Source organism: Sinohyriopsis cumingii, chromosome 2 (assembly GCF_028554795.1).
Source record: "Sinohyriopsis cumingii isolate HCF-2022 chromosome 2, ASM2855479v2, whole genome shotgun sequence".
Taxonomy (NCBI): Eukaryota; Metazoa; Mollusca; class Bivalvia; order Unionida; family Unionidae; genus Sinohyriopsis; species Sinohyriopsis cumingii.
The window spans coordinates 102,207,086-102,232,129 of record NC_142962.1 but is presented as its reverse complement, the minus strand read 5'-3'; the positions used below and the strand labels follow the sequence as shown (position 1 = coordinate 102,232,129).

General features: G+C 34.1%; 1 protein-coding gene across 1 annotated transcript in view; it reads left to right on the top strand.

The window, feature by feature from the left end:
- The first annotated feature begins 1,578 nt into the window (after positions 1 to 1,578).
- LOC149805499 (tRNA (32-2'-O)-methyltransferase regulator THADA-like) overlaps positions 1,579 to 25,044 on the top strand; it is a 134,669-nt gene continuing 111,203 nt past the window's right edge. Inside the window, exons 1-6 of the mRNA XM_089934269.1 lie at positions 1,579 to 1,638; positions 5,764 to 5,887; positions 7,680 to 7,848; positions 8,809 to 8,920; positions 15,872 to 16,032; positions 17,875 to 18,018. Of these exons, the coding sequence (XP_089790395.1) occupies positions 5,781 to 5,887; positions 7,680 to 7,848; positions 8,809 to 8,920; positions 15,872 to 16,032; positions 17,875 to 18,018 (693 nt within the window). The 5' untranslated portion in view covers positions 1,579 to 1,638; positions 5,764 to 5,780. The remainder of the gene's footprint in view (positions 1,639 to 5,763; positions 5,888 to 7,679; positions 7,849 to 8,808; positions 8,921 to 15,871; positions 16,033 to 17,874; positions 18,019 to 25,044) is intronic.

Genomic DNA, 25,044 nt, shown 5'->3' with positions numbered 1-25,044 from the left:
TTTCGATGTCTGCAGTGTGACAGTTTATAGTGATGTCTAGCACTGGGGCATCATGCCGCAGACATGTAGCATGATGTCCCACCCAGTCACATTATCCTGACACAAGGCCAACCAGTCCTAACACTAACCTCTTAATGTTGAGTGCCAAGCAAGGCAGCTGCAATGATGCATTTCTACCTATTGTATACGACATTTATGTCTCAGTTTAATACTGTCTAAATCATTTATTCTTGGTACTCCAAGTTGTTTTATTTAGTATCTCATTTTGTGAGCTAGGACAGTAGCTTTTTCAAGTCAGAAGTTATGTACTCTAAGTTTAAAATACTAGTGTGAACAAAGTGGAATATATTTATTTCAGAAGTTCTGTTCTTTGCTTTATTTTAGTAGATGCATTTCTTTATCTTTTTTTCTATGCCTAATATCTTTGTAGTAATAATCATATCAAGATGCAACTACAATACAGAAACAGCACTGCAACTTGCATCAAAGGCTCTCTAAACATTCCCAAAAGTGAATCTCTGAACATTGGCTTACATTGTAGATGGAGTAAATGCAATTGTTAGTCAGACACTTTATTGCTCATTTCATTCCAAAATGTGTATATATATTTGGCTGTCCAAGGCATGCACAATTAATATGAAAAATGATCATAATCAGTTTAATTTATTTGTCCCTTATTGTGGACAGGAAAGTAAACCTACTGCAAACATGACGGATCCATTGCCGTTCAGAAATACTTTTAGAGTAAATGTTGTTGAAGTCATTAAGTCCGAGAAAACACAGCAGTAATTTACATTTCAGTGTCTGTAATTTTGAGAATCATGAGGAAAATTAATTGTTGACGAAAGCTGGTAGGATGCCAATGGTAAACTTTAGTTTTCATGCTCAATGGATAATGAGATATAACTATAGTCTACAGTAGTATTCAAGAAGGTGTCACAGATTCGAGACCAGAACATTCGTTTTTCGTTTATTAACGAAAGAACATGTTTATTGATATGATGGGAACAAATAATGAGTAAATAAAAATGCACAAATTATGATATGTTAAAACACTTCGATGAGCTAAAAAGCTGGAAATGAGGAAAATTCAACAGCTCGGGGAACGCGAGGGGGATTAAAGCCGACCATCCCTAATGAAGGCCCCACCGGGTTTGGATTTTTATAATTTACATCAATTCAAAAAGACTTTAGATTAAAAACTTACTCATAATTCGTACAATATCCTTAATATTTAATGTGCTTCCCTCAGATTTGCTCTATACATCATGGTTTTTATTCCATGACGCCAAATACCAGACATTCCTCAGTTCTTTGTAATGTATTGCTCTCTTCAGTCACTTAAGCCTCGATTTCACACACTGTCTTACTCTCGATCAAAATGACTGAGATAGTTATCGTTCTTTCTTTAAGTCATTAGAATTGCTCATATATTTGTTTATAAATTTTCGCATAAGAAAAATATATATATTATATTGGGATGTTATTTTAATAAGTATTCATTTGGAGATACAATAAATCATTTTGTTATTTGTAGCAAGGGTTCGAAGATGTCAAAGGTCAGATCACCGGTAAACTCGAACCTGTGAAATGTGTTGTACTTGGGACTAAAACGCATCGTGTGCTGTTAATATGTCCGTATATACCATTGTTGATACTATGATATTCCTGCGGATTATAAAACATAACTTTTTAAAAAAAAAAACCTTAAAACTACAAATCTCAACGGTACTAAATCAATTATTCGCATTATATGAATGTGTGTTTAAGTCCGAGTTTCCTCTGACCCTTGCCACCACATTTTTTATATTTTTTGACATTTATGTTTGGTGTACCCCAACATAAATGTATAAATATCAAAAATGGGGTGACAAGGGTCAGAGGAAACTCGGACTAATAATTGTTGTGCTTTAAAAAGGAACTATTCATTTTACCTTTTGACAACATCTGTATTAGTCCTACATGTAAGACGTAGCACATGTTGATTTTGTTTAGGTGCCAAACATAAATATCAGCGTCAGGTCTTACATGTAGGACTACATCGGTATGTGCCCCGCCCCAGGAAGAAGGGCGCCATAAATTCTAACCCACAGGGCTCGTATCGTTTCGAAGAAATGCGAAATGTGGCTTGAAATAACAGCACTTATTTTTAAATAGGTCACACGAGCAAGGAGAGAAGTGTCCTCCCTTGTAGTATATATATAGTACATGTATGACCGGTCAGTTGTAAGCAATGTTCTAATCAGGGGGATTTAAGTGACATTGTTAATTAAATGCTCAATAAACTATGGAAATGTTTCTCAAGAGAAAGGTGAAGTATATTCTGAAAAGAACAAACTAAAAATAAATAGCTTAATCACCAGAAAGGAAGCTTTTATCAATGAATAAGGCAAACAGATTTGAATGCAAGATTGCAGTGTTATTGCAAGATACTGTTTGGCATGACCTAGTCATCTTTATCATTTTCAGGAGATAGATTTCTTCAGTCCCAGCAGTACAGTACATTATTTCATGATGCCAGTCTTATAACTTGGGGAAAGGTGTATATTTTTCACTGAAAGAAATGGACTATGGATATATTTACATTACTGAGGAAGGTGGTGGAAAGATATATTAATAATAAAAATAATAACTTGCTGTTACTAGAGAAGAGTGAGACTGAGCAGACTGACAGGAAAGGAACTGATTTAAAGAGCACTTTTGCATTTGAGGGATCTGCAGTAACCAGTTTTTCACTTGACAGCCACAGTCGTCATTGCATTTTTTATCTGACTCCGTAGGCTGCATTTTGAGGGACTGGTCATAGTCCAGCTGAGTTCAGATAGTTGGAGAGTTTTGTGTTGGCCTTGTTTCTTGTATGGTTTTTGTGATTCTTCTTTTTCTAAAGTCTGCTGTTTTGTTAGTATACTGGATGGCACAAATCTTGTACAATCAGATATGAATTAAAGCTGTACCGATGTCACTTTTTGTCGATTATGCTGATACCGCATATAGCCGATTATTAAAATTGCTGATACCGATTATGAGACTGATTATTTCAAGAAATCACCTGTTCTACAATTAGTGAAAGCACTACCATTTGATTGACAAGTAAACCATGCCCTATTTTTGTTATAACTAACAAGCCTAAAATGGGTACGAATTTATGTTAATAGTTCAAATGGGGTCTCAAGCTACCATACATGTGATAACTGATGTCCACATTTTATATCCCACCGTATTTCTTATTGTTAACTCATATATGCAAATAAAACATAAACATATTTATTTTTAATTAGTTTTTGGGGGGTACATATGCTCTGTGATATGTTTCTTCATTCCTTCTTTTAATTTAATTATGGTAATCAATGCTTATATATACAGTATAGTAATGCCAGGTCAAGTTGATTCATGTAAGTTTCATTGGTGGGAATGGAGATCATAATTTGCTTGTTGATAAAAAATCTGCAGCATTCAGTGATCATTCTTGGTATTTAGGAAGCAGTTCACTAACAAGCAAAGCATGCAAATCACAGCAAAAATAAATTTCTGAACTTCTGGTTGACAAAGATGTATTTTGTGAAGCTAGCCATAAAAAAGGGGGAGCATTTAATTCCTGAATGTGTGAAATCGATGGTTGCATTATATGTCACTTATCTTACATTGCAAAGTACGATCATAGGGTTTTAGTATTAAAATGTCATTATCGAAATAAAGTTTCTTGCAAAACTATTATTTGGAAAATAATATACATGATATAGATTTGCTTAATACCTGATGTTTCTATTAAAAAAAGAGAGACTGAAGGGAAGTAGACGTTTTACATTTGATAATGCATTTATTTCAGGTGACAACAGTTAGACCTATGCACTAATGGTGATGCGCAATGCAAAGACCATGGAAGTAGTGCAAAACAGTCATGTAATGATTTATTTTGTAATATTATGGCTGTATTGCTTGTTGTCAATAAAATAATAACTATCCTATCTTTTTCAATTTTCATTGCCTATTACATTAATAGTCTTGGACAAATATTCACTACTTATTCTGGCAACTTCTTTTGAATATTGGCAACAAAATATTGAGATTGGTGATTTATTTTGGTGACAACTTTTTAAAAGCCATGACCATCTCTGTAATGTGTATGCTGGAAGTTTAACAGCCACAAGAGGCCTCATTGGCTGGTTGGCTGCTGTGATTGGGATGAGTGCATGCATGGTATTGATAATTTGTGAGCAGACAATCAGCGGTAGTCTACAGCAAGTGTGTTAAAAAGTATTTAGTTTTAAAAATGAACTGTCTTTCATTTAACTCCCAAATCAAATGTTTATTCCTTAATTTCCACTATTTAATTCTGATTTAAAATTCAAGCATGTCAAGATGACTGTTATGATTAAATTTATATTTTGGAAATTTGTTTACATTGGCACTGATTATTTCTGCCAATACCGATTATACCGATTCTTCCAATAATCGGCCCGATTATGAGTATGGCCGATTAATCAGTACAGCTTTAATATGAATGATGTTTTTACTGTCACGTCTTAAATTTGGTTATAATTGTATGTAACTCCTGTTGATCAAAGTCATCTTGAACATTTGCTTTTATACATCCCCATGTTCCGGCTTGCATTTGAATGCATGCACATGATGGTTTTTTGAACATGGGTAAGCAGCTAATAGTAGTTCTTGAAATAATAATTGATTATGTGCTGGATTATACATTTTCCATCAGATCTTTATTTTTCACTGTTAAACTGTATATTATTTAATATGTTTCTTTTGTTTTATAAGTTGTTCTCTCCTCTGATGAGACTGATTAATACAAAATCTTTTCTGAATCTGCTGCTACAAAGTTAGTATCAATATTTACATATATCTTACCATGTTCAGAATATAACATATTTATAATTTAATTATGGCTCAAAGCAAAAGCTGATAAGAACTTCTAGGTCTAATGGTATTGTCTGTTGTTTATCTAACCATCCATTAGTGTAAGTTATGGCTACTGTCCAGTATGGCTGCCACATTGTCAATCTGGAAAATCTTGTTATTGCTGCTGTCCCTGAATGAATTGTCATATAAACATTTTGATTTTACTAACAACTTTATGAATGTTTGGTTAGTCATAAATGAAACTGTCCAATATGGTCACCACAGCAGTGATCTTAAAAATCTTCTCCTCTTGAATAGAAAGATTTTCACTACAATAATGTCTTGTGATATCTAGTTAGTTCTAAATGAAAATGGTGCAGATTTGTTTTCCAATATGGCTGCCATAATAGCCATCTTGAAACTCGTGTCATCACTACTTCTCAATCAATGGTCATATTAGCATGTGGTTATCACTGAAAGAATTCTTATGATGTCTAATTAGTCATAAACAAAAATTATGCTCATCTGGCTTCCATTGTGGTGATCACAAAGGCAGTCTTGTGACTCTTGTTATTGCTACTTATAGAGTGCTAAACATATTGACATTGCACTATCACCAAATGAATTCTTACAATGTGTTGATTTTAATGAAAAATGGAGTGAATCTGCCATCCACTATGTCGACCACAGCAGGTGATTTTCAAAATCTTTTTTTTTTATTTCTGAAGAGTATGAGATGGTTTCCATACTCACACTCAGCAGTTAAAAGGCAGAAATGATTGTTGTGAATTCCTGGAAATTCTTTTTGGCGAATAGAATTTTGGTCCTTACTAGGGTCTCTTGTTCCAGTCCTTGTTTGCTTTCAAAGTTGAATAACACTATCTAAGAATTCTCATAATTTTCTTACAGACTAGCAGTTGATTGACATGGATGAGACAGAGGTTTTGAAAGCTGTTATAAACACAAGCCTAATAAAGAAATTCATACCCTCAGACCCTGAACTTCTTGCAGATGTAATAAAAAGCTTCAGCAGGTATGGTACCATAATTCGGGTACATTACTAGTACAAGTTTAACTATAGGAGTGTGTAGGAAATAATTAATGGTACTTAAAATCTTTGCTTTCAGATTATGTGTTCTTGTTGGGAACTCGCAGATAGATGCATATAAATATATGGCCTGGTGACAATAAAACTCCGAGTGACTTTTTAGAGATTGGGTTGACCTATCAGCCAAGCAGAAATGGCCATTGAAATGTAATGTTGTTTCTGATTGGTCAAAATCAAATCTCAGGCTTCAGAGTTTCATGATTTCCAGGGCTGTTCATAAAGTCCACATTTAGCAGTGATTGGTCATGATAAACAGATTTGACTGTCCTTTTAAAAGTGAAATGTAGCCCATCTTTTGCAGAAAAATTGGTAAAAGCACAAGTCCTGACCATAGAGACATTTGTCAATCTTTAAAAATCCAATTCCATCTCATTTGTACACATATTTTTTGGCAGTAATATTAATCATTTCTGAGCCAGTCATTTGTTTTGACTAGCAACTTGTGAGCAGGACCATAAATAAAAGTACACTGCCCTGGTTCAGAATATAGTAGCATCTTGTCAGAGATGATCTCATGAAAGGGACCTTTATGGGGCAGGATCACATTTTACATTAATTGTTCCCTCACTGTTAAGCTTAGAATATCAAAACCCCTGGTATCCTGGGTATGGCCATGGATCTAGTAATTTCATAATATGTTAATTTATTATTGCTATTTAATTTGGTCATATGTTAATTTATTGTTGCTATTTAATTTGGTCATATGTTAATTTATTATTGCTTTTTAATTTGGTCATATGTTAATTTATTATTGCTTTTTAATTTGGTCATATGTTAATTTATTGTTGCTTTTTAATTTGGTCATATGTTAATTATTGCTGTTTAATTTGGTGATATGTTAATTTATTTTGCTATTTTATTTGTTTCTCTTTGTTCTTAGTTCAAGATAACCAATTACAATGTGATTTAATGTCACTAAATATTATTTTCTTCTGTTCTAATGCACGATCGCACATCCTTGTTGTAACATCCCTCATTCATCAGTCTCCTTCATGGGTCACATATATGGCTTTAGTGAATATAAAGAGTAAGCACACTAATCTACCATCTATACTCATTTATAAGTCATGTCCAAATACAAATTTCACAGGCATAGACCCAAATCTGCCATTCCATAATGTGCTGGCAGATCTGTGTCTCAGCAGTTTGTTAGGAGTAATCAGTAGAATAAACAGCATAGATCTTGATTTGCCGGCGCATTATGCAATGGCAGATCTGGGTCCGTTTTTTGCAGTTGGATCTGCTTATAAGCTAGTATGTATGGTACTTGTTTTCTACTAAATTTGTCATCATGCATGTTTTACACCCATAATAGGATGCTGTGATCTACTTGCATCTTGACAGAATGTTTGAGAGTTTTGTCTGACATTATGTTATAGAAACAAGTGTGAAGAATGGCTTACTCTAATTGTTATCAATGCTTGAAGTCTTAGTAGCTCACACAATCTGAAAGTATTGGTTTTATCTGTGCCTCTGGGAGTTTTAAAGGAGTTTGCCTTCATAGATTACAAAAATGACATTTGCACTTCTTCCTCAAATGACATATATGGTAATTGCATTTCTGTAGCAAAAAATGAAGCTTCTGTTGCATATTTTTTGAGAGCCATGTTTTCCTTTTGGCAACTACCTTCTTTAATGTTCTAAAATGTACAGTTATTACTATAATGAAATGTGAGGTTATTAATAAACTAAAATCTACTGTTTTTTCCTCCATCAGAAAAAACGAGATACCAAAACTGATTAGAAGACTAGAAACTTCATTTCGTACATGCCAAGGAAAGGATGTAAACCAGTCTGATGACAATACTAAAAGTTATATCAGTTGTTTGGTTCATTGTTGTTTCCTGTGTGCTGAGTCCATGAAAATGTCAAGAGCACTTGAGAAGGTAAATCTTTTTTTCTTATTTTGGTTCAACCGGAAAATTTTCAGTTTTCATTACACATAAATATGCCACATTTATGTATGGTAAAATTAAAACTCACACAATTTTTGTTTCTCAGAAACTTTCATTTTAAAATAAATTGGATCATAAAGGTAGCTCTTTATATAAAATACAGTTGTATTTTAATGAAAGTTTAAATAGGGAACAATCAGTCTTATCAAGATAGGTAAATTTGCTGAAGAAAACTTATAAGAGAAAAGGTCATTCACATTTCTTTGATGATATCGAATGGGAGAAAAAATGTCAGTCATGCATAATGTCAAATACATATTCCTGACTTTTTGTAAATGTAAATAAATGTAGCTATTTCCACAAGACTGTTGACTTTTTTAAAATCTTGTATGCACATTGATGGAAGAGTGTGAAGTAACAAACTTTTGATTGTGTTTTTATTTATGTCCATTACAACATTATTTTTTAAAAAATGTTTCTATAATGTGATACAACCATGGTCATCAGAGAGGCTCCCTGATTCATACTCAAATATTTGCCACCCAAAAGTCTGCAATCCTGTAATGTGTGTGTGTTGATGTCTTGAAAATAACATGACTTTTTGTAGTGTTGGTACAAAGTAGTTCAATACCAGTACTGCTAATATATCAAATTGTGATTTGCCCATGACATATTATAGTTTCAACAGTAGACTATTGCTTTTGGACTCTCTAGCTCAGTGATGAATTTCCACTTATTAACATTAATAAATATTTATGAACACCCTTGTTTCCTACTAATGAAAAATATATATGTCTTGTAGTATATCAAAGATACAAAGTAGGTACTCTGTGTGAGTGTGTGCATGTGCTTGCATACGTGTGTGTGTGTGATCTCATGCAAATGAAATAACAATCTCCCTGAAGGCTATTCCAGAGGTATAATATGTATATTCATTTCATTCTGTTGCAGTTATGGCAGCCCTACATTTCAGTATATGCAGACTGGATCAGAAGTTGTTTCCATTTCCATGTAATGGAAGTTTTTAATACCCAATCAACAGGGAACCAAGCTATAACTAGACGTAAGTCTCAGTGGTGGGTTTGAACCTGAAGGTGAAAGAAGGGCTATGGTTAAAGCAGCTGTATGCTTCTCTGCAACACTAATATCTGTTAATTAATGTGCACGTTCATTTTCATTTACATGTTATGTATATTTGATTTAATTATATCTGATTTAATATATATTTATTTCAATTTAATTGTTTGTCAGTTTCAAAAATTTAAAAAATATTCATTACATGCTACTGTAATGTAAATTTATTCACTAGAGATGATACTTTTTTCAGAAAATAATTTGACCATGACTGTTCGTTTTATTAACACCAGGTGTTGATCTAGATCTTGACCTTAATTGAAAATTAGTATCAACCACGTAAACAAGTTCTGTTTTATTTTAAAATGATTGGTTGTTGTCGAGGTCATGATGGGACTTTGTGTTTAAGATGTAAACAATTTTATTTTTTATTTTTTATTTCTTAGAGTAAAATGTTTGGTTTTCATCAGGGTTACGCTGAGTGTACATGACCTTTAACAAGTACATAATTCTATGAGCTTCCAGAACATGATCATGTGACCCCCTTGTTTGCGTTTTTGAAGACCATATAACCTCTGTTTTGGAGAATTATTCTCAGTAGAAGCTGGTCTGTTAAACTGGAAGTTGTATGTTGTGCTGTTTGGAGTTATTTCAGATTACTTGGATTGGAGTTATTTCAGATTACTTGGATTCAAAAGGACAGTTTTTTTTATAGAAATTTATTCAGCTATCAGAAACCGAAGTGATAATTCTTGTTTCCACAAGGAACTGTAGAATTTAACACTACAGATTTCACCGTGGATATGTGAGAAAGCTTTCCAGTAGCTTCTCATGGGTCGGTGGTTCTTCCCAAGGTTTTCCCGGGTTCTTCCTCCACCATTAATACTGGCCACCATGTATAGCCTAACGTGTGCTGAAAAATGGTGTTAAACCCCACGGCAACAACAACAACAGATTTCACCATACATCATCGTCTTCCATCTTGGATTCTTCATCAGGATTCGAACTTGAAATCAGAAGAACATTTTGTTATTAGGACTTAAAATGTTTATTCTTGGATTATTTTGGATTTGATTCCTTAAAACCGTAAGTTCATTATTTTTTTTCATTTTTACAGAATTTTTCCAGGAAAATAAATTTTATTTTTTTAAAGCTTGTTGTTTTCACTCTTTCTTGTGTTACTGTTTATTCGAGCCTAAACATTTAACATAAGATACAGTAGTATCATTTATTTTTGTAGGTCACAGTTTTTGTGGTTTTGAGAAAATAGACACTTTTGTGGGTACTTAAATTCGTTGTTTTGCCTGTCAAAAGTTGTATATTTCTAGGCGTTTCATTTTGTGGATTAACCTAAACATATCCTCAAGTGAATAATACCACAGAGTAAATCTACAAAGACAACAGACAATGAGCACTTCAGTGGTTAACACCTTGCTACCGCCTGTATGAGCACAAATCAATCACCCATCAGGATAAATCACTTAACACTTAACATCAATGGAAGCAAATGCAGCCAACAAATACTAAGCTATTAATTAGTTATTTAAGTACTTGTATATGATCTTTTCCTCACAATACTGTCCATAAAGTTGTACCATCGATTACTTTCTTACCATAATGGCCTTAACACAGTGGCAATGGAGTGGTAAAAATCAATTCAGGTCTCAGTCAATTTGATGATGTCATCATTCCACATGTGAACCAGCTAACTGCCCATTGCTCAATGCAATTAGCAAGCAATGTTAACTTTTTGATGTGATCAGGGCCCATCAAAATCAGGGTTCATTTACAAATTGAATATCCTTTAATGTCCATGGTGTTTGAAATCCCATTTCATATCCTTGAATATGTTATTGCCTGAATTGTGACCAAACTTTGTCTGTGTCCTTGAATATAGTTTTGTAAAGATAAGAACAAAATAAAATATTAAAACTGTATGTTTATGCATTTTGTTTGCTTTATTGTTCATAATTTGAAGTAAAAATTGTTAAAACGTTTTAGTGGACAATGACTGAACATGTACTAATTGCATGCAAGTGGTCTCCCTTATGTGCATTCTGGGGTACATTTTTTTAAAACTTCATAAAGGTGTACCGCATGTGTTCATTTACTGGCAGACAGCTATTGTTAAAAGGGCCAGAAAGTACAACAAAGTGACTGATCAATCATGAGCCATCACTATAAATTGAGTTCTTGTTGCTTTCATGAAACATGGCTTGAAAGGGAGGAATATATAGATTGGCTTCAAAAAAAGCAACAAAGGCACTAACAAAGCATAATGCTTTCCATTTTAGAAGTTTCTTTTCCCCCACCCCCTTTTTGGATAATTTAAGGACTTAACAAATTGTTTTTTCTGTGGTCCTAATGTTATGCACCATATCAGTTTGGATTACATTACATTTATGACTTTTGAATGACTTGTAGTTCCACTGAATTAATGTCAAATACAGCTTGCTTTCAAGTAGAATTATTTTGTCTTATTCTTTTCTAGTATGCATTTTTTTTAAAAACATGATGAAATAGTAGCATATGTTAGTAACTTGAACAGACTCAACGATATCAGATCAGTGACCATTGACAGTGTAATCAGGTATTAAGGGTTTTCATCATCCATGAGTACATGTATAATGGCATCACTACTATTATAAATATTTAATTAACTTTATTTGTTTGTTTTATTTAATTTTTTTTATTATTTCATGCTATTGTAATTTAACATTGTATGTTGGACTTGACCTTGTCCGAAATTGAGTTTCTTTCTGCTTGACCTGAATTGAGTGTGTGTGTGTGTGATTTGGATTTTTAACATAGCTTTAACAATTTTTCAGTCATATCGCTATGATGTCTGCAGTGTGGCAGCTTATAGTGATGTCTAGCACTGGGGCATCATGCCACAGTCATGTAGCATGATGTCCCACCCAGTCACATTATCCTGATGCCAGGCCGACCAGTCCTAACACTAACCTCTTAATGCTGGGCGCCTAGTGAGGCAGCTGTTAGTACCATTTTTGTAAGTCTTTGGTATGACTCGGTCGGGGATAGAACCCACGACCTCCCGCGTGACCTGAATTTACTTTTTTTTTTGTATACAACTAATACATAACAGAATTATTCTATGTGTGTGTGGTTTTAAAATCAGAATTATTCTTAGTAAAAGTAAATATGTTTATTTGGGTCTAGGTTTTGGAATCTCCTCAGTGTATTTTACATATTCCGGGTTCTAGGTTTTATTTTGCAAACATCAGGATCAGTATAGAAAATTATTTTCTATTAGATAATAGTTCTTTTTAGAAAATGCTAGTTGTGACCTGAGGATTTTTCATTTGTGCTTTAAAATCTAGCACTTTCAAGTTGTGTTATATGTTGTGTCTGATATTTCATTTTTGGGCTGGATATTTTATTTCTTCAGTTTATTGATTCAAGTGATTATTTTCTATGGAAATACAAAAGTGCTCTTATAAAATTCATGGACAGAGACATTCACTAGAATTTATAGTGAATTTAAACCTGGAATTATATTACTGTGATTTAACAAAATACTGCTGACATATCAACACTCTGCAAGCTACCATAGACACATCACTGCCTTCAATTTTTGGATTTATTGTGGACTTCTGCTGAATTTTATTCAGAACTTTAAATTATTAGGTCTTGTGTCTGCAATTCTTGAAATTATTTGGGAATTAATTCACAATACCATAAGTTCTTATTTCTCATTATCAGTTTGTATTCTCGGGAAATAAATTATTTGTTGAATTTTACAAAGCTTGTTGCCCTTCACTCTTTTCTGTTACTTATTTTAAGAGCATAGACTCGTAACACTACACTTACAATTTTTAGAGGCAGTTTAGCTTACATCTTGATGCAGTAATACTAACTGAGAATCTCCACCCTGTCCTGACTGCTCCAGTGGCCTAGTGGTTAGAGTGTCCACCTCGGATGCAGGTTTGTATTGGATTCAATCCCCGACTGGTCATACCAATGAGTTACAAAAATGGTACTGACAGCTGTCTCGCTTGGTGCTCAGCATTAAGAGGTTAGTGTCAGGATAATGTGACTGGGTGGGACATCATGCTACATGTCTGCGGCATGATGCCCCAGTGCTAGACATCACTATAAAACTGTCACACTGCAGACAACGTAGCGATATGACTGATTTTTTTTAAAGCTACGTTAAAAATCCAATTCACATGCACACACCGTCGTGTCCTTAAACTGTACTGAATTGTCCTTGAACATTTTTCACATAAATCTGTATAAACCCAGAAAGTACAAAGGTGTTAACAAAATTGCTAAGATAGACAATGGAATCACTCCTTTGATTGAGTGGGTCATATGTATGAACCAATTTTAGTCACTAGACTTTTCTTAAACATTGACAATCAAGCCAGTTAATGCTGGAAGGATAACTGTGGCTGACATGAAAATGTGTGGAAGATTGGACTTAATTATACATGGCTTTGAGAATACAATACTTTTTTAAGTTAGTAATTTTCGGATTATTTACCCGACTAAGATTTCTGTGTACCAGCTGAATTAAGTGACACACTGTTGATTCAGTGGTTTTGTTAGTGTACATACACAGTGTTTCATTAAATGTTAATAAGTGTACAAATACAATGTTTCATTAAATGGTAATTAGTGTACATACACAATGTTTCATTAAATGGTAGTGTACATACAGTGTTTCATTAAATGGTAATTAGTGTACATACACTGTTTCTTTAAATGGTAATTAGTGTACATACACTGTTTCATTAAATGGTAATTAGTGTATATACACAGTGTTTCATTAAATGGTAATTAGTGTACATATACACAGTGTTTCATTAAATGGTAATTAGTGTACATACACTGTTTCTTTAAATGGTAATTAGTGTACATACACAGTGTTTCATTAAATGGTAATTAGTGTATATACACAGTGTTTCATTAAATGGTAATTAGTGTACATACACTGTTTCTTTAAATGGTAATTAGTGTACATACACAGTGTTTCATTAAATGGTAATTAGTGTATATACAGTGTTTCATTAAATGGTAATTAGTGTATATACACAGTGTTTCATTAAATGGTAATTAGTGTATATACAGTGTTTCATTAAATGATAATTAGTGTATATACAGTGTTTCATTAAATGGTAATTAGTGTATATACACAGTGTTTCATTAAATGGTAATTAGTGTACATACAGTGTTTCATTAAATGGTAATTAGTGTATATGCACAGTGTTTCATTAAATGGTAATTAGTGTACATACTCTGTTTCATTAAATGGTAATTAGTGTACAAACACAGTGTTTCATTAAATGGTAATTAGTGTACAATACACAGTGTTTCATTAAATGGTAATTAGTGTACAAACACAGTGTTTCATTAAATAGCTCTAGTATTTTACAGTCAGGTTGTTCATTAGGATTAAACATTCATGCATAAGGAAGACCTGCTTTTGTGAGGAGTGAATTATTTTTACTTTCTACTTGAATTGGAGACTGTTATATGTCTCTTCTTAAATGAAGAATCAGTTTGAATAAGTATTAAATCAAATTTTCATTTATGAAACCATTTCCTGTTTTTTCTTTCACTTTCAGTAATAGTAGTGTTTAAATACTTTTGCTTTTTCTCCATTTTCTCTATCCTTACTTATCTCACAAGATATTAATTTAAAGCAGGGAATGGAAATTATGGCCATGATGGATACGTGTACATTGAAATGATATGCTTTATAATTCTTGTTGCTGAAGGTTGAAACAAAACAAACATGTGTAAAAGATAATATTTTAAAACCCGATTACAGAAATAGCATTGATTTATTAAATTGCTTTGTTGATCTCTAGGAATGAAACACAGTTAGAAAAAGACGGGGCCCCGAGTGGTCTAAAGCGTTCTCTGTTACGGATCACTGCCATCTCACCTCAGTCTGCGGGGGTTCGAGTCTAGGATTTGGCCAGTGTGGGTATGTGAGAAAGCTTGCCAGTAGTTTCTCGTGGGTCAGTGGTTCTTCCCGGTATTTTCCCGGGTTCTTCCTCCACCATTTATACTGGCCGCCATGCATAGCCTATTGTTTGCTGAAAAATGGCGTTAAACCCCACAACAACAACAACAGTTAGAAAAAGAAGTTTTATTCTTCTTTATCAAATGTGGCTAATTTTTCATTGTCTTTAAATTCATGGTTCAGGGCAACAGTAAAAAAAAATAGGTACCCTATACAAATTTGTGATACTACAGTAAATCTTCTGATTATATAACTGATTTGAACAAAGTCAGTGTATGGAATGTTTGAAGTGTATATAATGCATGGGATTTAATTGATTCTTGTAATAATGCCTGGAAAGTACCACCTAAATTGCATTATTAACTGAAAAAAGACAACTTGACGTTTTTCTTTGGGTAGTCTTGTTATGAGCAAGGTAAGTAAATGAGAAGAAATTTTTTTAAACAATTGAGATACATGTAAAATGTACACTGTAATAACATTTTGTTAGTTTTTATAGCTTATAGTTAAAAGAGTTAGTTTAACAAGGTACCATTTTTTCTTTGCAAGTTGGGCATACCAACCATTGAACCATGGTGACTTATTTGCTTTCCACATTTAAGGTATTTTGGTCAACTGAAATCTGTTTGGCTTGAATGTTTGATTGGCTGATCCAGCTAAAAATTAAAAAATGAGTAGGGCAATGATCTTGTAATAACATTTTTTATATACCGGTAATAAAAGTGTTAAACCCATTTCAGTAACTTTTGAGAGAGAAAAAGTAGGTTTGTATGTCTGTCTTTGAAAGAAAACAATTTTCATCAGTATTTTGTTGGCAATTATTTGAGTATTCATAAGATTACTACAATACTCACAGAGCATCTAATTGCTAATTTTGTTTTTATATCAAGAATGCGTTCCCATTACTTCATGCAAACTAGTATTCCTAATTTTTCTCTATTACAGTATCCTTACTTCTGGAACAGAACGAGAATGTGCAGCTGATTATCAAGCAGAATCTCCAGCAGGCTTTGTGTTGGATAAATGAAAAGTTAACCAGTTTGTGTAAAGTAGCTCCAGTGAATTTGACCTTCGCAGAATCACAGTGTCTTTATTATGTTGTTAAGGTACCAGTCACAGAACTTTTGATAAATTGTCCTTGTTCATTGCATGTACTTGTATATTATTGCATATGGTGGTATGTTGGACTTTGTCCCTGACTTCTTGACAGGGTTTTTTAATGTGAGAATTAAACTGAGGTCTAAAGCCTCAGACAAATCAGATATGAAACATGGAACTTGTTGAATTGATAATAGAAGGAGAGTGGAACCAGAACAGTGGAAATATTCATTGTTCTTTGATTTTAATTTTTCTGAAGGTGAATTTTGCTGAATGTTAGATTTTTGTTCATAATAATTTTTTTAATATGAATTTGCCTTTATACCCTATGTAACAATGTAAGTTTTTGTTTCTGCACATATTCTTGTCAGTATTAAGGTTACATGAATATTTGTTCTCTGACATTTTTAAGACTAACATGTTTGTAGATACTATAAATAACTATTCTGCTTAGCCAATTTTATAAAGTGATTTTAAATCATTGTCTTATGGGCTAAAGGTGGCTATTTTGGATCATTGTCTAATGGGTTAAATGTGGCTATTTGGTATTGTTGTCTAATGAGTTATACTTATGCTCCTCTTCTGACAATCGTATACTCATTATTCCCACTTTGAAAAGAAAGTCATATGGACAATGTTCTTTTGCATACCAGGGCCCAGCAACATGGAATAAATTGCCCACTGAACTTAGACACAAAAACACAGTGATCCCATTCAAGAGGGCTCTTAAAACTCACTTATATTTTTGCAATCATATCATTATATGTTTATTTTTGTTATAGGTGTTGTCTAATGTTGTAAAGTACTTAGAGCTTCTAAAGATTAGGTGCTATACAAAGTCATCATCATCATTATTATTATTATTATTTTTATTTTTATTATTATTATTATATGTGGCTATTTTGTGTCATTGTCTAATGAGCTATATGTGGCTATTTTGTGTCATTGTCTAATAAGCTATATGTGGCTATTTTGTGTCATTGTCTGACTAATGGGCTGTATGTGACTTTTGTGTTATTGTCTTATGTGCTGAATGTGTATAGTTTGTGTCATTGTCTGATGGGCTATATGTGGCTATTTTGTATCATTGTCTAATGGGCAAAATGTGGCTAGTTGTATCATTGTTGTATGGGCTAAGTATGGCTATTTTGTATCATTGTCTAATGCACTAAATATGGTTATTTCATATCATTGTCTATTGGGCTAAATATGGCTTTTTCATATCTTTGTTTAATGGGCTAAATGTAACTATTTTGTATAATTGTCTTATGTGCTGAATGTGGCTATTTTGTGTTATTGTCTAATGGGCTAAATGTGTATTTTATTGTGTCTGACAGTGTCTAATGGGCTAAATGTGGCTATTTTGTATCATTGTTTAATGAGAAAAAATATGATGGCTATTTTTATATCATTGTCTTTTTGTGCTGAATGGCTATTTTGTGTCATTTTCTAATGGGCTAAGTGTGGCTATTTAGTGTGTCTAATGGGCTAAATGTGGCTATTTAGTGTGTCTAATGGGCTAAATGTGGTTGTTTTATATCATTGTCTAATGGGCTAAAAGTGTTTTTTTGGTATCATTGTCTAATGGGCTAAAGGTGGCTATTTTGTATCATTGTCTAATGGGCTAAAGGTGGCTATTTTGTATCATTGTCTAAGGGGCTAAAGGTGGCTATTTTGTATCATTGTCTAATGGGCTAAAGGTGGCTATTTTGTATCATTGTCTAATGGGCTAAAGGTGGCTTTTTTGCATTAGTCATTTCAGCATGAGTACATCTGTTATTATTTTTTTCTCAGTGCTGTTTATATTTCCTTACAATTTTCACCATATCTGTGTTATATTTTGTTTCCAGATCTGTTTACTGATATTCCAGAATTGTGTATCAGCAGTACAGTCTGCGATATGGGGTGTTAGCCATGAGGAAAGGGGACAAGACATGACTGACAGATACATTCTGTCCATAACAGGAACACTAATTCACATACTAAACCAGGAGGTATATGCTGGCCTGACCCCATTTCTAACAATGTTTCTCAATTAGAGTGTAAATTCAACCTTTGTTTTCAGTTGGTGATAATGGAAAGACACAAGTTTAGAAAAACTTGAAGGTTTGAAATTTATTAGAATTAACAGTACTGTTAAGTTTGGGAAGTTTGTTTTATGAAACTCTTAAAATGTTTATAATAGGAACAATTTTGAGAATACACTCAGGTTGATATTTTTGTGAATATATGTCCAGGAAATCATGAAACTCAGATTGAGTTTTCACTGTCAGCTAATAATAGACAACTTTAAAAAGTATCATTAATTGTGAATGGTCAGATCAAAATATCTTTTTTATAATTTCAGTTTCTGATCTTAGAAGGTTATTCCAAAACTCTAAGACTTTCTGTCTTGTTTCTCTGACTTCTTGTTATGTAGTTATTACTGTAATACGGCATCATAAATGGAAGTGATTTAATGGAAGTCATTCAGAGTTACCTCCCATCAAGCAGTTGGTTATGCACAGATCAGAGATGAAGAGAGATATCTATCAGGAGAAAATAAAGACAGAATCATCACTAAATTACCTGCTTGTGTTGCTGTGTCTTAAAACACCATTCCAAAAGCTAACAAAAAGACTTGAAATAGTCTTCATGTAAACATTTTATTTCAGTTTTGATGTTTAAATTTTGAGAACATTAATTTAAAAAAAAAACATTTCATGACAATGTTTGTAGATAAAAAATATTTTGAGTTTTTGTCTTTTTCTTCTAGTCTAATTAAATATGAAAAGTAGGAAATAAAAAATGTATTACCAATCATTTTAAATTAAGACAGACTCATGAATTATATTTTTAAGTATTGTTTTATGAATAGAAATGGAATGGACCTAGAGTCAGGCTCCATGGACCAAAGATCAAACGATTTTAGTTTTGGCTCAAAGAAGTAACTACTTGTGTGTGCCATGAGTAAAGAACACAATCTTACTCCTTTAGATACATTCCCCAGTAACATTAACAATAGGGATATAAGCCTGCCGCCTTCTGAATCCAGCCCAACTGAATATTTTTGTCCATCTCATATAAACAGAGGGCAATAACTCTTGCCCATTACCTCCCCTAGTCACCACCATGTGTTACTAGTTTTTAAGATTTGCTGCTGTACTGATGACAATATACATTATACCTCCTAAGATTCATGCCATCTTAGTGTTAAATTGGACCATCCAACTTTAAATTTGGATTTATTGTGTTAGGCAATCTTTCTTCTACAAGTTGTGTACATTATTTTTACAAATTTTCCAAATTTTGAGTGACTTTGTCACCATTATGGACTTATCTATTTAGGACCATGTTACAACATGCTATTTTTGAACTTATGTTGACATTTACGAGTTAATGTGACACTATTTTCACTTACTCCTTTAGTAATGGGGGTCATATTAATGAGTTATTACATGCTGAGTTGCTAATTTGTGCTTTTTTTCTCTTCTTGTGTTGTTTCAGTAGAAATTACAACTAAATGCATGAAAATTACAACGAAATTCAGACAGTCTTTTTAGCAATGGTTCAAAACAAAGAAAGACAACCATGACTCTTGTATGTACTAAGTATACATCATCTGTTCTGTGCAGCATGGGTAGTACATGGACAGTGTAAGTCAGGAGTACAGTATTAGCAAGTTAGCAGCATGCTGAATTGCTAAATTATGCTTTGTTTACTCTTATGTCATTTCAGTAGAAATGTCAACTACCATATATAATTGCGTATAAGCTCATTTGCATATAAGCCGACCCCCAAACTGAACAGGTATAAACACTAAAAAGTGCATGACCCACGTATAAGCCGACTTACAACTCCGAGGCATCTCAAGATGCATGAGGTAAGTTCTAAATGCATTTATTTAGGTAAACTTGTATTTCAAAAAATTACATGTATACTTATCTCGAGGTTGGCATGCATGATTATTATTTAAAAAATGATATAAACTTGTTTGAAAAGTAATTTATTTAATTTTCTGTTTTCTTATAAAGTTTCGCAAATAATGCTTTGAAAATTATGCAGATACCTTGAAAAGCTGAGTTGTAGTTTGCTTTGATGTAAGCAACCTTGCACCATACCTGTCAACTCCACCAATTATACTGGCCGCCATGTATAGCCTATCTTGTGCTGAAAAATGGTGTTAAACCCTAGAACAACAACAACTGCAACATGTTCTGTTGTATCACCAGTGAATTACTGTTGTGATGAAATAATTATTTTAGTATAAAGAATTTGCTTCTTCATTAAATAGAATGTTAAGTTTAAACATTCACGTAAATTAATGATTTTTTTACCTGCACAATAATACAAAAATAAAAAATAAACCAGAACAAATTATAAACCACAACAATAAAATTGTCCACAGTTAATTTCAATCCCAAGAATGATCACTATGAATGCTGTAACTCCATATACAATAGCTCCATTCCCACACAAGAAACTTACATGAGTGAACACCTGGCATTTTTATACCATATATACCAATGTTAAACTGGTATAGTTACTATTAAAAATTCCCTCTTATCGCAAGCCAGTTTCAGGGTTTTAATGATTAACTGGCATGTACTGCTGTAACAAAACGAAAGACAAATTTGCCAACTATCAACATAGGAGACACCGAAACATCAAGTTTCCATTGTGTGGAAAGTTATGTTTGTTCAGCTAAAACACAAAACTAAATTTGATGTTGATCTTAGTTGATCTCTATGAGAATTTTAGCCTTTATTATTACCACTCTTTGTGAACATGTAAATTATGATATTTATGTGCCTTGTACAAATAAACGTGCATACCTTTTTAAAAATATTACCTCAATTTATAGAATCTCTTGTATCATTGAAATTCGGCAACTCGTGAGCGCATGATTCAACGTAAATGAAAGAGCTATTAAGGACTAGCTGAAATGTTATCTGGAAGAATGCAATTTGGTTGAAACAATGAATAAAGCAAAATCTGCATCTATATTTGGGAATAAGTAAGGATTTAAGTGACGCTATGCACGCTTTGCACTGTACATTATAGTTCAGCATGGTCTCCCTGGTAAACTCAACTGGCCTGCGAATTATGAAGTCTGTATTTACCTTTATTTAACTTCATGTTGGAGAAATCAGAAAATATGCACATGCAAAATAATTGCAAAATCAATCATTGTTTTTTATAACAGTTTATTAATTGTCAGGTCACTGAAAGTTACTTTTTTGTACATGCCTATGTCTTTGGACACAAAAAAAATTATTGTCTCATGTCCCAAGTTTACAGCCATTACAGTAGTCAACAAAAAGACCTAAAAACTGTCAAGTTTACACATTGGCTGTCAAATAAGAAAGCCCCCTGCTTCTAACAGGCCTTTATTTTTTCCTAAATTATTCCGCTTATACGCGAGTATATACAGTAAATGCATGAAATGCAAAAAGTTAAAAGCATTAATCCAGAAGGCTTTAAAAGTGAAGGAAAGACAGACTAAGTTGAGGAAAGGTAACGTTTGACATCCTCACAATTTATCCACAGTCAACCTTCATTTTGAGTCTTGTGGGGGACAATTGGATCACTTGCAATTTCCAACTCATTGGGAGAGTGTGCTCCCCAATTTTAGGCTGTCCAGTGGGTGTAAATCCCACCCCCCCATGTCCATGTATGGCATTTAGGCCTGTAAGTCCGGATGCATGGGGTTTGTACCAGATCCATTGGATTCATTTCATAATACAACCTTGACATCATTGGCCATCCAGCATGGGGACTTTTTGGTAAAAGTGTCTGGCCAGCTAGGATTTATGGGGATGTTAGTGACAGATCCGTCTATTTAGCTGTACCATTGGCAACATATCCTTACTGTGATGGAACCTCTGTCTGCATGGGTTGGAGTCTCGGATTCAGCCAATGTGGGTATGTGAGAAAGCTTGCCAGTAGCTTCTCGTGGGTCGGTGGTTCTTTCCGTGGTTTTCCCAGGTTCTTCCTCCACCATTAATACTGGCCACCATGCATAGCCTATTGTGTGCTGAAAAATGGCGTTAAACCCCACTACAACAACAATTACAGTGACGGAGCTTTCAGTGAGAAATCTGTCTGTCAAGCTGTCACCGGCCGTCCAACCATTCTTCCAGCAAAGGGTCTTTTTCATACAATGTTTTGGTCTTCTTGGATTTTTGGGGATCTTAGTAACCATCTGTCTGTTTAGCTGATTGATTGGCCACTTACCCTTTTATTGATGGAGATTTCAATAAGAAATCTGTCTGTCGAGCCAGGCTTTTGGAGTGGCTGGTACCTGAGATACCTGGACCGTCATCTATACTGCCAAAATCCAGGCAAACCAGCTGGCCATTATGGCAGTGCCGGACTTGCATATGTTCACTGCTTATCCACATGGGATAGTTAGTGATATTTTCAAAGAGGATGGAATTGAGTCATTGATGCCACCTGGTATGGCTTATCCAGAGATGCAGCGGAACCAGGTCAGGACTTGACATGCATTGAGTGTGATGAAGCTCATATAAATCAGTTAATCAGATCCAACCATGGAATGGACTGAATCTGACCACCTTTGTGGCCTAGTAGTTAGAGCGTCCACCTCAGATGTTGGAGATCACAGGTTTGAACTGTTGCCAAGTCATACCAAAGACCTATAAAAATGGCGCTCGCAGTTGCTTCGCTTGGCACTCAGCATTAATTTGTGTTGCATGTTGCCCAGTGTTAGACATCACAATAAACTGCTACACTGCAGACAATACGGCTCAAATTGTTAAAGTTATGTTAAAAATCCAAAACACACACATATGGACTGAATTTATTTTCAAGGTTGCAGTTGAGGAAATCAGTTGAGTGTTGGCAATGTTGGAATGCTCACCACCTCCTGCCATTACTCAAAACTCTAAAGTTATGTTGTTATTGTTGTAGGGTTTAACGCCATTTTTCAGCACACGATAGGCTATACATGGCAGCCAGTATTAATGGTGGAGGAAGTACCTGGGAAATCCCTGGAAAGAACCACTGACCCTTGTGAAGCCACTGGCAAGCTTTCTCACATACCCACATTGGCCGAATCCGAGTCTCGAACCCACGCAGACAGAAGTGAGATGTCAGTGATCCGTAACGGAGAGCGCTTTAGACCACTCTGCCACTCGGGGCCCCAGAACTCACTCATGCACCTTCAATACTGATTTTCTGGCCCTTGATGAAAATCTAGCATATCTGCTCCACTGTTTTACAAAAATGTGTTCAAAACTAGTCCAGAACATAGTTACCATATCTTCAACATTCAATTTGGCCAGAATTGCAAACTGATTCTGTTGGGTCAAGTCCTGGGTTACCAATCTACACAGTTTAGTGATAGATCTGCCCAGGAAGATTCCAGCCAGCTGAATCTTATAAAGCAACTATTGTCATGGGTGTTCCATACCTGCTCGGACCTTCTTCTTCTTCATGATTGGCTCTTATCAGGGCAGCTTGTGAGACAGATGATTTAAACCTTCGATTGTGGGAAGAATCTCAAGAGCAAGAAGGCCTTTCACTCTGAAAGCTTTTGAGGGAAAGTGGTGTGTTTTCTGGCACAGGTGCCATATCAGTCATCCGTCTGAGTGCCTCAATCACACAACTGTCCAAATTTTTTCTCTGGCTATTGAAGACTACCGCTACATATCAGACACATCCCAGTAACATGATAGACATGATGTCAAGCGTGATAAAGATCTGCCAGATTTTTCAGCCAGTTTTGATCTCATTCAACCAAAATCTCACTCTTGTTTCCAAACTGGAATCTATTCTGGGTTTCAACGTGGCTTAATTCAAATAAATTCAAGCCTTTAGCTTTGCTAAAGATACTATCATACAAAACATGTTTCCTGATAGCTTTAGCTTCAGCATGCAGGGTGAGCTAGTTACAGGCCCCTTCCACTGACCTGAACTATCTTCAATTCAGATTGTATGGGTCAGTAGTCTTCTGAATACAACCAGGCTTTGTAGCCAGAAATAGGTTACCATCTGTCAGCAAAGAAAGTGACATCATTCACTTGCTCTCTTCCAAGGACAGGTCAAGGACAGCAGTCACTCAGCTTTTCCTAGAAGGATACCTGAAGTAGAGTTTGGATGCTCAGCATTCCCCCTCCTCCTATTATCTATTCTCCTAACTTCAATGTGATTGGGGAACTTATTTGAGGAAGAAAGCAAATTTTTAAATAAATCATGTTTCTCCAAGAATACTTGTCCATTCACATTACTTAAAAACCCTCCCAACCAAACTGCTATGTAACATTCTCATTAGTATATTGCTCAGCTTAAAAACTAGTGACACCTGATGGTGACAAAGGGTGGTAATGGGCAAGTGATATTTGCCCATTGTCTATTTGAGATAGACAGGAAAAGATGATTTTCATCTTTCAGTAGGGCTGGATTTGTGAAGTACCAGGCTTACCTCCTTAACTTTAATGTGATTGGGTAAGTATTCTCAAAAAAACACAATAAGCTTTTAAAAAATTGCATTATAGTAAAAAAATAGGTTTATGCTGATGACAGAATTTCTCAGGTAGTTGTTACATTTTGCACCATAAAAAAAACTATTATTGTGATTTTTTTGATTACCAGAAAAGGGTTGCACTCTGAAGAATCTGTTTCAGATAATTAAAATAATGAACTTTAGTGTTAGTTCATTTTAATTAATAATTCCCAGTCTTTTAAATTCTGTTTTTACAATCTACCATAATAACCAATTGATTTAGTGCTAAGATTTGTATTCGGCATTTTTTTTTCTTTGCAAATCCAGTTTTCTTTGTCTCTAATTCAACCTTGGAAGTATGTTACTCTATTGGTCAGCAGCAAATTATGCCATAATTCAGTAGACAAGAGGACAAATCTTGATATTTTCAGTTGCCTAATTGTCTTTTTATTTACCATACATATGGTGCATGCTTACAAGTCCATGTTTTATTTTACGTCCTTGTTATTGGGGGTGGTGGTACTTAGTTGTGCTGACTTATTATTGAGTATTATATGATAATTTGAATTGCCAT